At 43.5% G+C, this 20,957-nt stretch overlaps 1 protein-coding gene across 1 annotated transcript in view; it reads left to right on the forward strand.

Annotated features, from left to right (window-relative positions):
• LOC311121579 (nck-associated protein 5-like) overlaps positions 1-20,957 on the forward strand; it is a 62,687-nt gene that overhangs the window by 28,753 nt on the left and 12,977 nt on the right. Inside the window, exons 4-9 of the mRNA XM_084196040.1 lie at positions 2,584-2,652; positions 5,181-5,219; positions 5,484-5,603; positions 14,639-14,743; positions 15,804-15,992; positions 16,685-20,340. Of these exons, the coding sequence (XP_084052166.1) occupies positions 2,584-2,652; positions 5,181-5,219; positions 5,484-5,603; positions 14,639-14,743; positions 15,804-15,992; positions 16,685-20,340 (4,178 nt within the window). The remainder of the gene's footprint in view (positions 1-2,583; positions 2,653-5,180; positions 5,220-5,483; positions 5,604-14,638; positions 14,744-15,803; positions 15,993-16,684; positions 20,341-20,957) is intronic.

The following is a 20,957-nucleotide window of genomic DNA, read 5'->3' on the forward strand; positions in this document are numbered from 1 at the left end:
ATCTTCAATGCCCTTGCTGATGGAAGGAGGTTTTCACTCAAAATCTCACGATACATGGCCCCATTCATTCTTTCCTTTACACGGATCAGTCGTCCTGGTCCCTTTGCAGAAAAACAGCCCCAAAGCATGATGTTTCCACCCCCATGCTTCACAGTAGGTATGGTGTTCTTTGGATGCAACTCAGAATTCTTTGTCCTCCAAACACGACGGGTTGAGTTTTTACCAAAAAGTTATATTTGGTTTCATCTGACCATATGACATTCTCCCAATCCTCTTCTGGATCATCCAAATGCACTCTAGCAAACTTCAGACGGGCCTGGACATGTACTGGCTTAAGCAGAGGGACACGTCTGGCACTGCAGGATTTGAGTCCCTGTCGGCGTAGTGTGTTACTGATGGTAGGCTTTGTTACTTTGGTCCCAGCTCTCTGCAGGTCATTCACTAGGTCCCCCCGTGTGGTTCTGGGAGTTTTGCTCACCGTTCTTGTGATCATTTTGACCCCACAGGGTGAGATCTTGCGTGGAGCCCCAGATTGAGGGAGATTATCAGTGGTCTTGTATGTCTTCCATTTCCTAATAATTGCTCCCACAGTTGATTTCTTCAAACCAAGCTGCTTACCTATTGCAGATTCAGTCTTCCCAGCCTGGTGCAGGTCTACAATTTTGTTTCTGGTGTCCTTTGACAGCTCTTTGGTCTTGGCCATAGTGGAGTTTGGAGTGTGACTGTTTGAGGTTGTGGACAGGTGTCTTTTATACTGATAACAAGTTCAAACAGGTGCCATTAATACAGGTAACGAGTGGAGGACAGAGGAGCCTCTTAAAGAAGAAGTTACAGGTCTGTGAGAGCCAGAAATCTTGCTTGTTTGTAGGTGACCAAATACTTATTTTCCACCATAATTTGCAAATAAATTCATTAAAAATCCTACAATGTGATTTTCTGGATTTTTTTTCCTCAATTTGTCTGTCATAGTTGACGTGTACCTATGATGGAAATTACAGGCCTCTCTCATCTTTTTAAGTGGGAGAACTTGCACAATTGGTGGCTGACTAAATACTTTTTTTCCCCACTGTATGATTTGTTGCATCAATAGTCTTTCATATGAAAACAAAGATTGGAGAGACTACAAATACCTTTGGAATTATTTTCATATTTTCATATATTTTCAAAATATAAACGCAACATGTAAAGGGATGGTCCCATGTTTCATGAGCTGAAATAAAAGATCCCAGAAATGTTCCATACGCACAAAAAGCTTATTTCTCTAAAATGTTGTGCACAAATTAGTTTACATCCCTGTTGGTGAGCATTTCTCCTTTACCAAGATAATCCATCCACCTGACAGGTTTGGCATATTTAGAAGCTGATTAAACAGCATGATCATTACACAGGTGCACCTTGTGCTGGGGACAATAAAAGGCCACTCTAAAATGTGCAGTTTTGTCACACAACACAATGCCACAGATGTCTCAAGTGTTGAGGGAGAGTGCAATTGGCATGCTGACCGTAGGAATGGCCACCAGAGTTGTTGACAGAGAAATTGATGTTAATTTCTCTACCATAAACCACCTCCAACGTCGTTTTAGAGAATTTGGCAGTATGTCCATCCGGCCTCACAACTGCAGACCACGTGTATGGCGTTGTGTGGGCGAGCGATTTGCTGATGTCAACGTTGTGAACAGAGTGCCCCATGGTGACGGTGGGGTTATGGTATGGTCAGGCATAAGCTACGGACAATGAACAAAATTGCATTTTATCGATGGCAATTTGAATGCACAGAGATACCGTGACGAGATCCTGAGGCCCATTGTCGTGCCATTCATCCGCCGCCATCACCTCATGTTTCAGGATGATAATGCATGGCCCCATGTTGTAAGGATCTGTACACAATTCCTGGAAACTGAAAATGTCCCAGTTCTTCCATGGCCTGCATACTCAACAGACATGTCACCCATTGAGCATGTTTGGGATGCTCTGGATTGACGTGTATGACAGCGTGTTCCAGTTCCCGCCAATATCCAGCAACTTCGCACAGCCATTGAAGAGGAGTTCCACAGGCCACAATCAACAGCCTGATCAACTCTATGCAAAGGAGATGTGTCACGCTGCATGAGGCAAATGGTGGTCACACCAGATACAGTACTGACTGGTTTTCTGATCCATGCCCCTACCTTTTGTTTATCTGTGACCAACAGATGCATGTCTGTATTCCCAGTCACGTGAAATCCATAGATTACGGCCTAATGAATTCATTTCAATTTACTGATTTCCTTATATGAACTGTAACTCAGTAAAATCGTTGAAATTGTTGCATGTTGCATTTATATTTTTGTTTAGTGTATGTCAATCAACGTAGATAATTATATGTTGATTGTTCTATAACCGAAAAAATGTATGCACTCACTAACTGTAAGTCGCTCTGGATATGAGCGTCTGCTAAATGACTAAAATGTAAAAATTTAAAATTACTGTTTGGTAAATTACTCATAAACAAGTCTGATGCATACAAACTGTCTGAATTGCTTTTAATGACAAGCTCTCAATGGATTTCAGTTGTCACTAAGTGTGTTTTATTTTGCTGTACAGGAGGAAAACTCAGCCTTGGCCATGGAGAATGAGAGCCAGAGGGAGCAGTATGAGCATTGTCTGGATGAGGTGAGTAGTCCAACCCTCACTCTATTCACCCAGCCCTGAACCTCAGTGAGGGAATCCTATTTTTCACCACACTAATGATAGCCTACATTTGACATTTTAGTCATTTAGCAGACGCTCTTATCCCGAGCGACTTATAATTAGTGAGTGCATACATTTTTCATACTGGCCCCCCATATGAAAAACAAGTGTTATTTTCTGTTCTTTCCTATTCGGTGACTTATTATGAGTTGTATTCTTTTCTAGCTACCTTTAGCTACTTTCTTTAAGATCTTACTCTAAGAGTTGTATCCTTCACTACCTTTAGCGACTTTCTCTAAGATCTCACTGACGGTATTGATCAAACAGGTTACAAACACTGCACTATTTTCCAGTATCCTTCTCTACCTTTACTGACTTTCTTTGAGATCTTTCTCAATGCACAATTGTCCTGCTGTCAAATTCTATCAATGCAATTCCAAAGTAATTCCTCTCCAAAGGAAATGTGATTATGGAGAAAAAGGTACTTGGCGTTCCGAAAGGTGAACTGTGTTGTGGGAGAAGCTGGGTAAATGGTGGCTTGAGGGATCCGAATGACAGCAATTAATGAGCTTGTTGGCTCGGCCCGCACGCTGAGTCACCCTGAGGGAAGGCTGGAGGCCCATGGGTGCCAGAAGGGACAGACTGGTTTAATACACTGTGGTGCCAGCTACTAGGGCTTATATGACCTGAAATCTGGGCTCTGGTGCCAGAGGGGGTGGGGAGGGGTTTAGACGTAGATGGATGGTGGGACAGAGAAAGACCGAGAGAATGAAAGAAAGAAAAGGAGAAAGAAAGAGAGAGAAAGGGATAGAGAGATGAAAGGAGAGTTAGCAATACTTTAGCTCTGTTGTTAACAGTCCAACCGTGGTAGGCAATTGCTTTGCAATGCTCCAAGCATACTGTATGAAACTCTACACCGTGCTGTAGCCTTGGAGGTTAACGCCTGGGGTGGGCCCAGACCAAATCCCTTTTCCACTTCCGTGCCCTCAAAAAGCCAGAGCTGTTCTGTTGTCTGGTCTGGTGTTGTGTTGCCCTCTGTGGGCTCTTCTGACGGGAGCTAGCTCACTAATGAGCATGTTGTGATGTGGGAGTCTCCACAGCTCTAACAACTCTGCCGATGGGCTCAGGGCCATTGGAAACTGTAGAGAACGCAGGGCTTGTTTCGTAATGATACAAAAATAAAATAAAAACATTGTGGAAAATTATCTCTATATAAGAAGAGTGGTGGTTGTTTGGTATGCTATTTGGGCTGGCCACTCACGTTAGGATATCTTTTAGGGTTCCACTTGGTAAACATGGGCAAATGTCATGCTATTGAAAGGCTGGTAAAAGGAGTCATGCCACATGTGGCAATGCATCAGATGTAATGGACTGTTATGCCATGACTTGAACTATGAATGCTCTATAAAGCCTTTATAAGTTGTTGTTTCATTTATCAGTTGTTGTAATTTAGATTCTAACTTGAAGATCATTAAATATTCTTGGAATTAGTGCCCTTCAGTTTTACAGGAGCAGCTCTGTATCACTCCCCACAGGGCTCAATCACTTCATCATATCTCCCGTTATTCAATAGAGGGAGAGAGGACACCTCTGAGAAAAAGCAAATGAATGCTTACAGTGAATTAACGAGCAATCAATGGGCTGTAATCAGAGTAGGAGTCGATGGGGCATTGCGGTCTAAACTCAGAGAGTGGTAGGGGTGTGAGACACTCTGCGGCCAAAGCCCAGGCACAACAGTGCTTTAGCCCGTCACTTCTTCTCTTAGACTGCCCGCTGTGTCACAAATGACACCCTATTCCCTATATAGTGCACTACTTTGACCAGGGCCCATAGGGTCATGTAGTGCAGTATATAAGGGATAGGGTGCCATTCAGGACACAGTCCCCTACCCTCCAAGCCACTACATCAGCCATGACACTGCTGTCAATACTGGATCAACAGAAGACAATTAAACATCATGAAGACATGCAGAGCGTCAGGCTCCAAACTGTTCTGCTTCACCGGGCCGCTACTGGCCTTCTCTGCCACCCTGCGTCAGATGTATGATGATTGGGCCCATTAGGAATCAACACACTCCTCCAAGGCAAGGCAGACGGGGGGACAATGCTGTAATGTATTGGGACATCGTGTTCACTAAAGCCTGTAATAATTTTGTAAGCGGTCGGAGAGAGATAGTGCAGCGTCGGCATGCACAGGGCAGGGGCAGTTTAGAGTTGAGGACGTGGGTCAATTGGGACCATTTTCTTTCTTTCTTTCTTTCTTTCTTTCTTTCTTTCTTTCTTTCTTTCTTTCTTTCTTTCTTTCTTTCTTTCTTTCTTTCTTTCTTTCTTTCTTTCTTTCTTTCTTTCTTTCTTTCTTTCTTTCTTTCTTTCTTTCTTTCTTTCTTTCTTTCTTTCTTTCTTTCTTTCTTATCTGGGTGCCATAACAGCCACTATATTATAGTCAGTCACTAAACAGCTTGCATAAAACGTTTGGATAATTCTTGTTTCTTTTTTTTCACTCTGTTTTAGGTTGCCAATCAAGTTGTGCAGGCACTGCTCACCCAAAAGGTAGGAGTCTGGTTTCCATAGCAACTGTGGGATAAAAATGTCTCAGAATGAGACTATTATTAGATCCAATTATGTTGTTAGACATGTATGCAATACAGTAGCTCAAAACTTAATCTTAACATTCACTTTTTGTGAGACACTTCTCACTATCTCCTGTTAACTAATCAACTTTTATGGTGTCCATATTAGGACAGTCACACATGACTGGAAGTTCACACCTCTGTTTGTAATAACTCTCTCTCTCTGTTGTTCTTCCCCATGCAGGATCTGAGGGAGGAGTGTCTGAAGTTGCGGACCAGAGTGTTTGACCTGGAGCAACAAAACCGGACCATGAGTGTCCTCTTCCAGCAGCGAGTCCGACCCGCATCAGACCTGCTTCTGCAGGTAGGAACCTGTCCACTCATCTAGTCCCAGAACCACTATAGAACCTCCTTGTCCCAGAACAACTACAGAACCTCATTGTCCCAGAACCATTATAGAACCTAATTTTCCCAGAACCAGTATAGAACCTCATTGTCCCAGAACCCGTATAGAACCTAATTGTCCCAGGACCTGTATAGAACTTCATTACCCCAGAACCACTATAGAACCTCATTGCCCAGAACCACTATAGAACCTCATTGTCCCAGAACCACGATAGAACCCTACAGAGCAACTATTGACCATGACTCAGAGGTGCCCGACTGATGGAGTTAAAATAGCATTTCACTGTTATTAGTTTCAGTATTAGAACTATGTTGTTTCTTGTATTCAATATCGTTGAAGGCAACAGTGTGGGTGTAAGGACAATTTGCTCACTTCAAACTTCTGAAGAGCAGCGATATTAGATCATCCATCTTTTTGTGATGGCGATGTGATCCTGAGTCCGGGGTCTGTGATATCATCATCACTAAAAAACTATGTGCTCATGAACCATCCAGCCTCCACGGGGCTGCGGGGCTCAGACAAGATCATTTGAGAAAGTACCCAGACTCGCGTCATCCATCCTGGGCTCTCTCGGGGGACGGTAAACATCTCAACCAAATTACCTCTAGCGCACCAGACCTTGTGGCACGTTACACAGATATAGATGCTAGAGAGAGGAGGGGGGGTGGGTGTGTGCCCGTGTGTGTGTGTAGTCTGCCGTGAGTAGGAATGCACACTTACTGTAACTCTCAGAAATAATTTACTCCAGTCACTGCAGAGAGAGACAGAGAGAGAAATATTGACAACAATGTCTGCTATAAAATGGCCTCATGGATTTTCCTTAATCTCATTTCCCGCAATGGCCGTCCAGCTCTCGTTACCTTAACTCCTCTCAGAGTGGTGGGTGGAGGCTCTCAGACTGCCACAGTGTAAGGGAGGGAGATGTGGGGTGTGAGAGTGAGCACAGGGGGATGGGGTACATGGGACCAGGGCACAGACAGATAATGAAACTCAGACTGGTCTTAATGAGAACATGTGGCACAGAAAGGATGGATGAGAGGAGCTCAGGGGAGAGCTGAGTGCAGGTACTATACAAGTCAACACATCCAGGTACAGAAACAAAGAAAGTTATAGTTGAAGAATAACTTTTTTTATTGTTGACAAAATCTGAAAAACAAAAGCCTCCAGCACATTGGTATTCTTGAATAGTCCACAGACCATTTTAATGGATCTCATTTAAGCAATGTTTCGATCAATAGACCTTCATCCCAGTTTGTTCAGTTGTTGACAAAATATATAAATGAGAATGGCAAAGAACGCGCTGACGACAATCCTTTATCTACTTCAAGTTCAGGAGAGAGTATGCCCTCTGTCAGTCGCCCTCTGCTAGCAACTGATGTGGACATATGGATAATTGAAAGTCACAGTCCACATTGTCCAGTGAAGGGTGCAATTTTGTGGTGGAAGGGAGGCATTTTCATCGTCCCAACAGATTGAGCAAAGCTGTGGATGCACTATTTTTCTCCCAACTAAACCAGGGCATGGATAAAGTGAAATGTGTAATTGTTTATTAACTATTTGTAACTATTTAATAATATTTAGATTTAATAAACCAATATGTATGTTCCGGTTATAAGAGTAAATGTTAGCGTATTCAGTCTTTTCAGTAGAGCATTTGTTTTCAATATACAATGTGATCAACAGGAATTTGAAGAGAGCAATATACCGTACATCTATTTGCTTGTGTAGCAGGAGCCTCGGTCTATGTCCCAAATGGCATCCTATTCCCTGTATAGTGCACTACTTTTGACCAGAGCCCATAGCGCTCTGGTCAAAAGAAGTGCACTATGTAGAAAATAGGGTACCACTTGGGACACAGCCTCTGGCTTTTCACAAGGGAGTATGCCAGGAATGAGGATTTGTAGCAAGACACTTTTTCAGCGGTGAGGAAGTGAGATTTTATTGTGTAGGAGGCGGAGAGATTTGAAAGATTTATTTCCAACTTTATGTCCAACTGATGTCTGCCAGCATATTAAACAACAAGAAAATAATTGACAGTTGTGTAAGCGATAGCTAAATCATACGTTATAGGATGCTCTTTTGTATTTTTACATTGATTCCTCGAACAGTCATTCATTTTATTGAAAAGCTCATGATTCTTTCACGGTTGTGGTTTTGTCAATATGTTTCAGGTTGTAAACATTGTTTCTGTTTCTGAAATTAATTTCTCTATAAAGGTGGCTGTGACAAAGGTGACTAGTAATACAAGTGCTGAAAGAGTATATGATTGATTGAGTCAATTAAAACATGGGTTTGAAATCAGTATGCTCAACCCTTTCCCCTGCTACTTATTGTGGATAATTTCTCTTGAAGTAGCCTAATATTTTGCCCTCTAAAATGGCTGCGGGTAACCTTCTGGTTTGCATGAATTACCTTTATACCATAACCTCCCATCAAATAATCATTAGCGACAGTAGAGCTACACTTATTAATATTTCCTTTCAGTCAGAGAGTGTCAGGTGTTTGGCTGTTTTTATCACCCGCATTGGTATTTAATTTCTACTGTTCTGGGAGTCGGTAATTAAATGTGTTATTGGCCCCTGGGGCCATCTTGAATTTCCCTGATAACAAATCACTGCTCTCTATTGAGATTGTGATTAGGAATACTGGGAATATGCTTGACCTACTGTCGCTTCATGTAATGTGGCATTTCATACGCTTCAAGGCTCTGTTTGCTGCAGTTCGGCCAGGTGTTTAGTAAGGTGTGTAAGTAGTGAATAATAATTCCCTCCTTCCACTTATGCAGCCTTATCAAAAGTGACAGGCGAGTGGTAATTGAGTTGTCAATTATCCGTAAAAGTAGGTTCTGGTTACCGTGGAAACTTCCCAGGCCCCTCCGGCAGGACATAGTAGCTACGCAGTACCATTCAGTCATTTTTGCCCTCTGAATTTTGATGGACTTTTGCACTATGGTTCCCCTCAGTGTTGCCTTTGCTGGGGTTTTGTTAACTGCATTGTCTGTACAGTATTCCTATTCTGGTTCATTTCTCAGTGTAGTACAAGACACATGTTTTGTCATAGCTTAGCCAATTCACTGCTATAAGTTACCTGTATACTCTGACTGAGGGAAGACCAAGCCTTGAGTGCAGCATCAAACGTAGATCAGGTAATAGGCAGTAACAGAGAAGGTGAACTCCCTCAGTGCGCCTCCGTCCTTGGCTAGATCACACTTCCACACGGTCAGGTACAGTGAGGCTAGGCTAGCCCGGAGAGACACAGAGATGGGGGAGCTGTCCGCCCCCATGTCCCCCTCCCTCTCCACACCCCTCCCCATCAGGGGCCTTGTGACACTATTGACTGAATCATTGATGACTGTGCTGAGGAGGTGTAATCCTGCACCCCTACGATAACATCAGCCCCCCCTTCTCTTCTCCTGACACTCAACCACTCCCATCCCCCTGTGTGGACAGCCTATACCCTGGAGAGGAGCGATATGGCTTCAGAGAGAAATACATTTATATTATGGGCTTTATGGTGAGAGAGACGCCATCTGGCATGTAAAGTCCACTGTAAAGGACAACCTGGACTGAATCAGCTACAGGGGAAGAATTCTCATCTACATATAAACTGTAGGTCATAATGGCAAGTTAAGTGGTATTCAAGAAAATACTTGCTTTAGAACAACCTGTAGTAGGTATATTTTGCTCCAATAATTCACAGTAATGTACATGATATGAATATGATATGCATATTCAACTACAAATAAGCAGAACATGTGATTTAAACCTTTTCATTTAATTGCTGTCACTTACCTTTAATTCTCAATTTTAAGTCTTTGCATAAATGTGTAAGCAATAAACAATAATATATTTTATATAAAAATGTGATTATACCTAACAAACAAATGTAAAACTATTTAGCATCAAATGTGCATCAACTGTGCAAAAAAGTATTAAATAAAATCGATTAGTCTCAACATGCTGTTTATATACTGTACTACGTTCCCATTTAATCCAGTTTAAACAGCTCTATCATTATTTCTATATTTCATAAATTAACTCACGATGGAGAACAAGAGAGCACATTGAGTCTAATCCTTTTCCACATCCCCATCGATCGCGACCGCTCTTGACCAAATCGACTTGGACCAAGTTATAAAATATGGAGCATTCCACCGAGATGACCTCAAAGGTTCAGAATTTCCCAAAAATAGTCCAACTAGACTATCTGCTGTGAAAGAGAGTATTGATGCCATATCCCTCCAGGTCCCTGCTAGCACACAATATGCTGTACAATACTACAGAACCAGACAAGATGTAATGAGAACATTACATGGTCACCATTTATGAAAATAAAATAAAATATATACTGTCGAAATTGAGTGTATTCATTGAAACAATTAAAAAAAAAAAAACGTTTTTCTCCAGTTGCTGCAGATATACAGCACTGCACGATGGGTTGAGAAATTTCAACTCAATTGAAATTGCACATACTCACACACACAGACACACACACACGTTTTGTTCTTCTATCCTCATGGGGATGTAACATTGATTTCCTTTTATAATCCTATTTTCCCTTAACCCTTACCCTGACCCTAACCCTAATTGTAAACCTAACCCTAAACTAAACCCCTAAACTTAAAATAGCCTTTGTCCTCATGGGGGAGAATATTCCTCATTTTACTATCCTTGAGGGGACTTAATGGGATTTTAGGTCCCCACAAGGTTAGAAGAACCAACCCACACACACACACACACACACACACACATCAAAATACTAACCAATTACTTGTACAAAAAGCCATTGGAAATCAATATCATTTAATTCATTGGAATATTGCCATTATAGCCTATCATTGTTTAGCTGGTCTGTAGGATAGAGTCACAGTGTCCCCTTAAGCTCAGTCTAAATGGGGCTGAGATTACGGAAAGAGAAACAAGAGGGAGGATTCATTTGGGACTCTAGGGAGATAAAGTGATCATCTAAATGTGATTTATTTCACATCTCCAGTTTACATCCATGTTCCCTTAAACTAGTTCCAATTTGCACTAATTTGCACATATACAGTGCCTTCAGAAAGTATTAAGACGCCTTGACTTTTTTCACATTTTGTTACGGTACAGCCTTATTCTAAAATGTATTAAATTGTGTTTTTTTTCTACACACAATACCCCATAATGACAAAGCAAAAATGGGTTTTTAGACATTTTTGCTAATTTATTACAAATGAAAAACGGAAATATCCAATTTACATAAGTATTCAGACCCTTTACTCAGTACTTTGTTAAAGCACCTTTAGCAGCGATTACAGCATTGAGTCTTCTTGGGTATGACGCTACAAGCTTCGCACACCTGTATTTGGGGAGTTTCTCCCATTCTTCCCTGCAGATCCTCTCAAGCTCTGTCAGGTTGGATGGGGAGCGATGCTGCACAGCTATTTTCAGGTCTCTCCAGAGATGTTCGATCGGGTTCAAGTCCGGGCTCTGTCTGGACCACTCAAGGACATTCAGAGACTTGTCCCGAAGCCACTCCTGCGTTGTCTTGGCTGTGTGCTTAGGGTTGTTGTCCTGTTGGAATGTGACCCTTCACCCCAGTCTGAGTTCCTGAGCACTCTGGAGCAGGTTTTCATCAAGGATCTCTCTGTACTTTGCTCCGTTCATCTTTCCCTCGATCCTGACTAGTCTCCCAGTCCCTGCCGCTGAAAAACATCCCCACAGCATGATGCTGCCACCACCATGCTTCACCGTAGCGATGGTGCCAGGTTTCCTCCAGACGTGACGCTTGGCATTTAGGTCAAAGAGTTCAATTTTGGTTTCATCAGACCAGAGCATCCTGTTTCTCATGGTCTGAGAGTCTTTAGGTGCCTTTGGCAAACTCCAAGCGGGCTGTCATGTGCCTTTTACTGAGGAGTGGCTTTCATATGGCTCTTTACTATAAGGAATTGATTGGTGGAGTGCTGTAGAGATGGTTGTCCTTCTGGAAGGTTCTCCCATCTCCACAGAGGAACTCTAGAGCTCTGTCAGAGTGACCATCAGGTTCTTGGTCACCTCCCTGACCATGGCCCTTCTCCCCCGATTGCTCAGTTTGTCCAGGCGGCCAGCTCTAGGAAGAGTCTTGGTGGTTCCAAACTTCTTCCATTTAAGAATGATGGAGGCCACTGTGTTCTTGGGGACCTTCAATGCTGCAGACATGTTTTGGTACCCTTCCCCAGATCTATGCCTCGACACAATCCTGTCTCGGAGCTCTACGGACAATTGCTTCGTCCTCATGGCTTGGTTTTTGCTCTGACATGCACTGTCAACTGTGGGACCTTATATAGACAGGTGTGTGCCTTTCCAAATCATGTCCAATCAATTGAATGTACCACAGATGGACTCCAATCAATTTATAGAAACATCTTGAGGATGATCAATGGAAACAGGATGCACCTGAGCTCAATTTCATGTCATAGGAAATGGGCTGAATACTTATGTAAATAAGGTATTTCTGTTTAATAAATGTGCAAACATTTCGCTTCGTCTTTATGGGGTATTGTGTGTAGATTGCTGAGGATTCTTTTTTATTTAATAAATTTTAGAATAAGGCTGTAACGTAACAAAAAAAAGTAAAGGGGTCTGAATACCTTCCAAAGGCACTGTAAATGCATTTACAATTAGCAGCACCACTTGGAACTATTTCTATTCATTCTCTGTGTTTCGCAGAGGGTGGCTCACACACAAGCAAGCCTTTGCAGCTTTTCAAACTTGATCGATTTAAATTCAATGCATTGAGATTCGATGTCAAGTCAACCAAAATGAATGTGCTTTTATGTCCTTGGAAGTGTTTCTTTAGCCTAAGGAACACCATATGGTGAACATACATGTATTAGCTGGTGTTCTTTCAGCCTACTAAAGCCTCACTTCACATTGCATGATTTGTATTACACTAGTGCAGCAGTTATCACAAATGTTATATAACATATTGAGCCTTATAAGGAAGGAGACCTGTAGATACCTGGTAGGTCTATAGGTATCTTTCAGGTGGCCTTGGTTAGTTTCCTGCTTTCAGTTAGATTGTGACTATTGATCCTTTGACACTAGTCCATGGATGTTCTGAACACAATGTTCAAGTGGCCATTGTCATTGCCCAAGGCTGGGATTATGAAACCAACGACTAGGATTGCTATCCATCTTATCATGAATACATTTTTTCTTGGAGATTCAAAAGAAAACTGGTTACAAAGGGCTGTCATCCCAAGTAAAAGGAATATGGCTTTCAGAAATATGGTTTCCACCGTAGATGTAAATACAATGCAATAGTGTATCTACATGTATCTCTATGGCTTTCACACTGCGTTTGCAGGAAGGCTTGTTAGCTCGAAGCCTCCGGGACCCCAGGGCTCGGCCGGTGTGTTGATCACTAGCACAGAGACTGATTTCAAGCTTTTCAACTTATTGTCTGGCTCTCTGTTTCTTTGTTGGATAAGTGGACTCATGTAGTGAGCCAGTGTCTTCATGCTAAAGGCTATTTTCACCTCGTTACTGTAGCTCTGTCCCTGTTACTCAGTGTAACGGTTGATAGCACACAATCTCGCATCGGAGTCTCACACTTAAACAGGTGGTAACATGGATGTTTGTATGAAATAATGGATCATGTGATAGTGATACTATGGTTTGGCCTTGGGCAAGGAGTTTGAGATCAGTGCTTCCTGAATGACACAGCTGTGCAGCTGAGTGTTTACGAGGTGTGAAACTGTTGTTTGATAAACATGTTCTGAGTGTCCTCTGTGATTTAGTAGAGGAGTAGCTTTATACTCAAGCCATCTGGGTAGTCTGAGTAGTAGAACAGAGATGACGTGAGGTAGAAATTGCATTTCTATTGTTGTACTGAGTAAGAAATGGAGTAACCATATATTACGTTAGGCCTGTATTGTATACCCTCTCCTTGTATTTTTTAATCAGATATACTTTTTTTATGTTAAAGGAACATTGTGGGATGTCGCATGCATCTCCAACTAATGATGTAATGAGATTATGCCAAGCAAATAATCATTTTCATAACTTAAAAATGATTGGGATTAATTGTGTAAAACACTGAAGGAAGACTATAGATGGACTAAAGCTCATATACCTCACACTAAAAGTTCCACAAGGTGACTCTCACAGCGGCGTGAAATCCTTCTGACGGTTATGTTCATCTACAGTGGGCGTACAGAGCACGGGAAGGAAAGTAAGTGCAGTGTACAGCAATCTGGCAATTGTATTGCATTATCGAGATGGAGAAATTAAAAATAGATATGAGCGCAGCAGAAAATATCCTCCCTAAACGAGCATTAAAGTTGCCCTTGGAGGGGAATGTGGCATAAATGGAGTGTTTTGTTACAGCACGTTTGCCGTTAAGTAGATCCGAGCACGGGGAACCGGGTGGTAATTAGATTGGAGGATTAATATGTGAAAATGTAGTTGGTTTTGTATCCTTCCCCTATGAACGGAAACCAAAGAAAAGAATGGATCGCAAAATAATGTTTGAATATGAATAAAAAAATCAAAGGAATCCCTCGCTCCCCAATGCAATTAATTCCCATTCACATGAATTATTCTTAACAGATGACATTAATGACATTGAGTCTAAGACTATTGAAGAGTGCCCTGCTTAGGATCTCAGTGGAGGCAGAAAGAGGGTTACTTTCAAACCCTGGGAAAGTGCAGCTGAACCAAAGCGTTTTTGAGACCTGCTCAAATGTGAATTTTCTTGTTTTCGTTGTGAGATTTTTTTCTTGGATCTTTGTATGAAAATGATTTATGTTTGATGGTAGACTTTCTATTGTATATTCATTAATCTACTACTGGAAAGGTGTGATTGATACAGAACACCAATATTAAAGGCAAAACAGCATGCAATATAATATAGTTGTTTGATTGCCACATTCTTCTGTTCAGTTGAATGTGTTAAATGCCTTCTCTATGTAGTTGATATATTTCTGTATGTAGTGGAGACGTTCATTAAGACCTTGGCCTTCCTTATCCTTTCAGAAACTCCACTCTCGGATCATGGATTTGTCTGCCGCTGATCTCCTCCTGGAGCCTGAGAGAAGCAAAAGCTTCCTGCTATCCAGGAACACTGACTCTCCACCTCATGTAAGACTGATTGAAAACAAACCAATGGCATATTCTTTTCGCCCCAGCCTCACCCATATGTATTGTCCAGGCATCATAACTGACGTATAGCCCAGAGAAATCATTCAAGAGGATTAAAATACCAGCCCTAACTATTTGGGGATTTGATCCGCTGTTCTCGGCAAGCCGAGTTGGCAGTATCACTTTGCTCTAAAAGGTATAAATACTTGTCATATTACCAAAGGACCATCGATTGAGGCTCGTATTCAGTAAAAATGAGTCCGCGGGACAGTGTTGTACATTAGTCATCTTATATATTATGTATTAAGGTCTTAAAATGAATTCACTCTGGTCTCATGTCCTTTTACTCCTTGAGGACACAACCTGATAAACCTTCATTTATAGTATAGAAATGTGGCAGAAAAGAAGGAAGTGAATAAGTGATGGTGTAATAATGTTGAAATCTGATAATGTATTAATGTCTTTGCGACAAGATAATGAGTTTGGGAAAAGAAGACGCACAAATGTGATATACTTGCAGTGCAGATCGGGACAGATTTCCTGGGCCAATTAGTTTGCTTCCTATTATCTCTCTGACTGAACAGTTGATTAGAATTCTGAATCGACATTTGTTTGGACAGAATTGTGGAATAGGACTGATGCAGAAAACATCTGTTGGGGAGATTGCTTCTGAAAGTATGATGGATCATGTGTATCTCACTGGCTAATTATAGAGTCGAAGCAGTAGCTATCGTAACACTTTACAGGAATACTGAAAACCAGAGAAAGTGAAAGTACACACATAAAATATCAGCCACCGGTAAAGCAGTCAACAGAGATGCAAAAAAGCGGTGTGTTTTTGGACAGCCTTGTAAAATGCACCAGTGATTCGATATTGCATAGTCATAGATTCCCTGATTAACAAGCTGAAATATGGTTTGTTAATCAGAGTTTTTGTAGCGTTATCCTGCATCTCTCATAATTTGCTCTACCTTCTCAACCTTAATCCCCTTTATCCAGACTCATGAATGTATGTGACACTAAATCATGACTAATGGTGTCTTTGGAATCCGTCCTGCAGGATGTCCAACTGAACGGAAAGGCGGGACTTCCTGTGGCTAAGTGTCTGAGCCAGCTGAGTCTGACGGTGCAAGCGCCTGTCTACCCACGCAGCAGCTGTAGCAGCAGCGAGCTGTCCCTGTCTAGTGCCTGCAGTGAATACTCCAGTGGCTCCTACACCTGGAACGACGGACGCTCCTGTGGGAAAATAGTATGATGACCAGACCAACCTCTCCTCACTCTGTCTCTCTCTATTTTTATTTGTCTCTGTCTCTCTCATTTATAGACTTTATCAATGTGGGGTTTCAATCAGCTTTAAAAATAAATAAAAAATAGACATAACACATAGCTGAACTAAAATGTCTCTTATGAAGAAATCTGTCTCACCAGATTACACGTTTCACAAACCGAGGCCGTGGAAATGTGATATGCAATATTTTAAAATTAGCTAAACCTCAATTCACTGGCAGAAACCAATAAAATGAAATTATATAGAATCCTGATAGGCTGCAATAGGAAAAAATAATAATTAATCAAAGCATTAAATATTTAGCTTGAGCCATACGCCAAAGTGCTTAGTATCTCCATTAGAACATTTGAAAGGGAGTCAAACAAATTGCAGACTGAGTAACAGCTTGACAAAGTAATCATCTGACTCCACAATCAACTCTGTTGTAGAGAATGAGAGTGGGCCACAATCACAAATCCTCTGAGAAGTACTACATGTGCTTGAATGCCCTTATATTCATCCTGGGATTGCTGTTGCACAGCTCAATTTAGCTGACTTTTCGAATGACGTGTCTATGTATTTTCGAATGATGTGTCTGTGTGTCTGTCTCTCAATCACCTACTGTCCTCTCTGAGTTTTCTAATAACTTCTGTCTCTCTGTATTTCTCCTGCAGTCATCTCTGACGTGGGAGAAGAGGTTGAGCCTGGGTTCCTCAGCCCCCGGAAACATCTGCGCCCCCCTGGAGGAGCAGCTCCCAACAAGGAGGAAGGAGAGCCACATCCTAGAAGGCCTGCGGAAGCTCCAGAGGAGAAAACCCAAAGGCTCCTCATCCTCCGGGGTCTCCAAGTCGGGCGACAAGGACTGCATGAACTCTAATGAGGGTATCTACTCTCTGGGGATTAAGAGTGGGAGCAAGGGAATCTCCAAGCCCACTTATGTGGGAAGGACCACTGTCTCAGGGGTGGGGTGCAAAACGTTTGTGTACGACTCTGACGATGCGGATGACGAGTCACTACATTCGGCTTACTGCAGACGAGACAGCGTCCCCAGTAAGGACGGAGGCTGGATGTACTTCAGGAAGCTGTCGCACAGCGTCTCGGACAGTCTGTGTAGCTGGGACGGGCTGCAGGACAATGGCGTAGTAGGGGATAGTAACTGCAGCATGGGTACGAAGCACCCGTCGGGCTATAACTCCAAGGAGCGGCCGGAAAAACTCAAGAGCTACATCAACAGTTTCCTCTCTGGGGGACGGACCTCGGCTGTTCTAAACCCCTCCCTGTTGCACTTTGACGTCAGCCCCACAGAGGCTGAATGCCCCCTCCACCTCTCAGACACCGATCCTGAGGATCTGCACTCTGAGGTCAGTGACCACCGGCTGCCTGTTAGCCGGACAGCTGAGCAACTACAGAAGGACATCAAGAGGCTCTCGAGGGATGCTGACAAGCTGCTTCCCGTACATTGCTTGAGGAGGGAACCTGGCCGAACCCAGTCTGCTGACGGAAGACCCAGGCCCTTCTGCCTAATCAAGGAACACAAGGGGGCCAAAACCCAGTCTGAGGAGAGTATCATGTCTATATTCGATGCAGACGGACAGCCCATTGAACTCAGTGCTCAGCAGTCCTCCGTTGGTGCTGGGGCTCGGAAAGAGATTCCTGGGAGGAAGGGGAATGGGGTTGCTGAGTATGCAGCACTGTCGCCTCATGATAGGCCCATTCGTCATAAAGTAGGCAACAATGGAAGGAACTACACTGTACTAGAATCTCCTGAAAAGTGTCATAGTAAGGCTAGCAGCAGAGAAAGCAGCAATAGCAGGGAGGGAAGCCCAGAGAGGCTGCAAACGCACGTCATTCCACTGCGGAAATTGATAAAGCCGCCTTCCAATCGATCCAACAAAGGCCAGTCTGTCCCTCCCATGAACAATGCTTCCCCCAGCCTCAAGGCCATCAGCTCAAAGATCCCCAGCAGCCAGGGGAAAGGATCTCCAATGAAGGTTTCTAAGAGCTCCACCACGGAAACCAGCAACAGTGGACCAACCTCAGGTTTCACAGCTCAGGAGTCAAAGTCCCCTTCTTCTCCTCCGGTCAAGATGTCCAGGTTCATCAAAGCTCCAGGCTGCACTGCAAGCCCCAAGGCAGTGAGCAACAAGCTTCCAGGCAGGAATGACTGGACAAAGGGCTCCTCATCTAGTGTTCCAACCGGCTCCCCACACTTCCCAAGAAGGCATTTGGACCACATGGACTACAGGGAACAGCCTACCAGAGACAGACACTGTGAAGCCAGCAGCAAAACTGAACTCAGGTCCCCGTCTCCTCCCCTGCCCCCTGGCCGCACCACCTCCTTACTTATCAGACCAAACTACGATGGGTCACCTCAAGCACTTAAACCAGGGGCACAACCATCCACGCCTACAACTGTGAGGGGGCCACCCCCGAGTTACCACCCCCCGCCTGTACCAAATATGCAACATTCATTACCACCACCACCCTACAAGGGCCAAGATACCATAGACCTGGACGCAGGCTACGGTACTGCAATCGCACCTCAGAAACTGTTGGACAAATCGAGCCAGCAGCACCCTGCTTCAAATGAGACCACTTCGAAACGGGTCCCCACAAAACTCTACCTCCCATCCTCAGCCTCAGGGCATGTGCCTGATCACCCTGTAAATGCACCTAAAAGCTCAAAGAATGTCCCTCCTCCCTCATACAACTCTCAACGTGGCTCTTCGCTTCAAAGCACATTTACTAGTAAGAAAGGTACCAATGACAATAGGCATCCTATGTTGTATAAGACCTCTAGTAGTTTTCCTGTAACTCTGCAGGGCCACCCTCAGTCTCCAACAGAACCTCACGGTAGTATGACTCCTCAAGCTGTAGCGAACCCACCTGTCTCTGGAACTAGCACTCAAAATTCCACTGAAAAAGCGTCAAAGACACGCATTCCTATGGGCTTCAAAGCTTTTGTGAAATCACCCCCCTCACTGCAGAAAGGCTCCACCACAATACCAGGAAAGCAAGAGAAGGAACACATCAACTCGGTCTCCAAAGAGACTGTGACTTCAAATGCTTTCGCCCCATGTGACAGTTTTCAGGCAGTGTATGTTGATTCGTTAGCCATGACTTCCATCATGGAGACTAAGGGTGAGGTCCAGTGCATCCTTCAGGAAGAGGAGGCACACACCTCTGAGTTGGCAGAGCAAGGGGAGGTTGGTGACAAGTCGGACTGCGACAGTAGACTGTTCAAGAGGTCCATATCTGTCACGACCAAACCTCACCTAAAGCCCGCCCTGGGGATGAACGGGGCGAAAGCGCGCAGCCAGAGTTTCAGCACCCACTACATGGAAAAACCCAACATCAACGTGTTGGACGGACATGTGAAGATTCGAACCCAGATCATCACCAACTCTGGAGAGAGGGGGAACTCATTAACAAGGCAGAGCTCATTTGTTGAGGGCCTACAGATGAAACCCAGTAGCGGATCTGGGGAAAGTCCGGTCCGTTGCCCTAGCCACAGGTTGAGCCACTACGGAGGTATGACAGGCTCTAACAGCCACCAGGGCCTTCCGGAGAGAGCCTCCAAATCGGGCTCCACCGGTGATGGGCCACGGAACACTGCAAAGGTGGAGAGCATCACGGCTCCACCTCAGAAAGAAGTGCGTAGCTTACCCCTTGCCGACCGGATCGGCTTGAAGAACTCCCGAAATCCCAAGAAGGTCGCATCTCATCCTCAGTTTGAGTCGCTGGCCTCTCCTTTCTATAGCCCAGAGGCCACAACAAAGGGTGGGAAAGTGCTCAGCCCCGGCAAACTAGACCTCCTGAAGAGCGTCAAAGTCCAGGCAGGCTGTTCTCAAGGGGCGCTCGATGAGGGAGAGCAACCAGTGAGCCCCACAGTCTGCACCATCGAGGAGAAGGTCATGATGGGGATTGAGGAGAATATCCAGAAAGGTCAGGGTCAAGAGAAGGTAACAGCATCGGAGACCAAGCAGAAGACCGGCCCTTCTCTGGCCAACTGGTTCGGCCTACGTAAAAGCAAGCTGCCAGCCTTGAATGGGAAGAAATCAGACGCCATCTCCCCGAAAGAGAAAGATGAGAAAAAAGATCTGAAGATCGGATCCGTGCTGGGAGGCAAACAGATGAAATCGGACAAAAAGAAGGACAAGAAGAAAAATGACAGCCAGTTCGAAAAGAGTCCAGAGCTGACGTTGTCGGAGAACAAGCTGAGCTCGATCATGGATCATTGCAATATTCAGATGGGACAAATAGCCAATCAGATCCAGTGTTCTACAACCTACACCGGGAAAGACCAGTTCATGAAAGAGCTTCTTGGCAGGTTGGTATTAACGGAGCAACATTCGTAAAACCTGATTTGTCAAATACTTCAAGAACATTTGCATAATTAGTCATAGGTAAAAACCTAAAAAAAGTTACAGTGAATTGATCAGGAAAAAGAACACTAATTAGATAACTTGTCTCCTGCTGAAATGATTGCAGATTGTAGATTTAACATTTCTCCCAGTGTTCATGCTGCAGTAAAACACAAGTCTTGCTACATTATGCATGCATGTAAAGAGACAAAAGCACACACAGCTAAACAACAGCAACGCCAGCTGTCTCTTTGAGTTATGTTCTACTTGAGTAAACATAAGCACTTCCTAACCTGGAATCTAGAGACACTGTCAGCCCTGAGCCATCTCGGCTGGAAGAGTACAGCATTCATTACCCCTCCTCCCATAAATTGATATAATACCTAAAATCTCAGCTGACAGATTTTATCAAGAGTAGTTACAAACATTTATCACTCAATAAGACTTGAGTCGGGAAGAGCAGTTTAAAAGAGGTTATTTCAGATCCTATGGTAGGGGGATAGCTATACTGCACAAAAATATAAACGCAACATGCAACAATTTCAACGATTTTACTGAGTTACATAAGGAAATCAGTCAATTT

This window comes from Coregonus lavaretus (genome assembly GCF_964263955.1).
Source record: "Coregonus lavaretus genome assembly, contig: HAP1_SCAFFOLD_2750, whole genome shotgun sequence".
NCBI lineage: Eukaryota > Metazoa > Chordata > Actinopteri > Salmoniformes > Salmonidae > Coregonus > Coregonus lavaretus.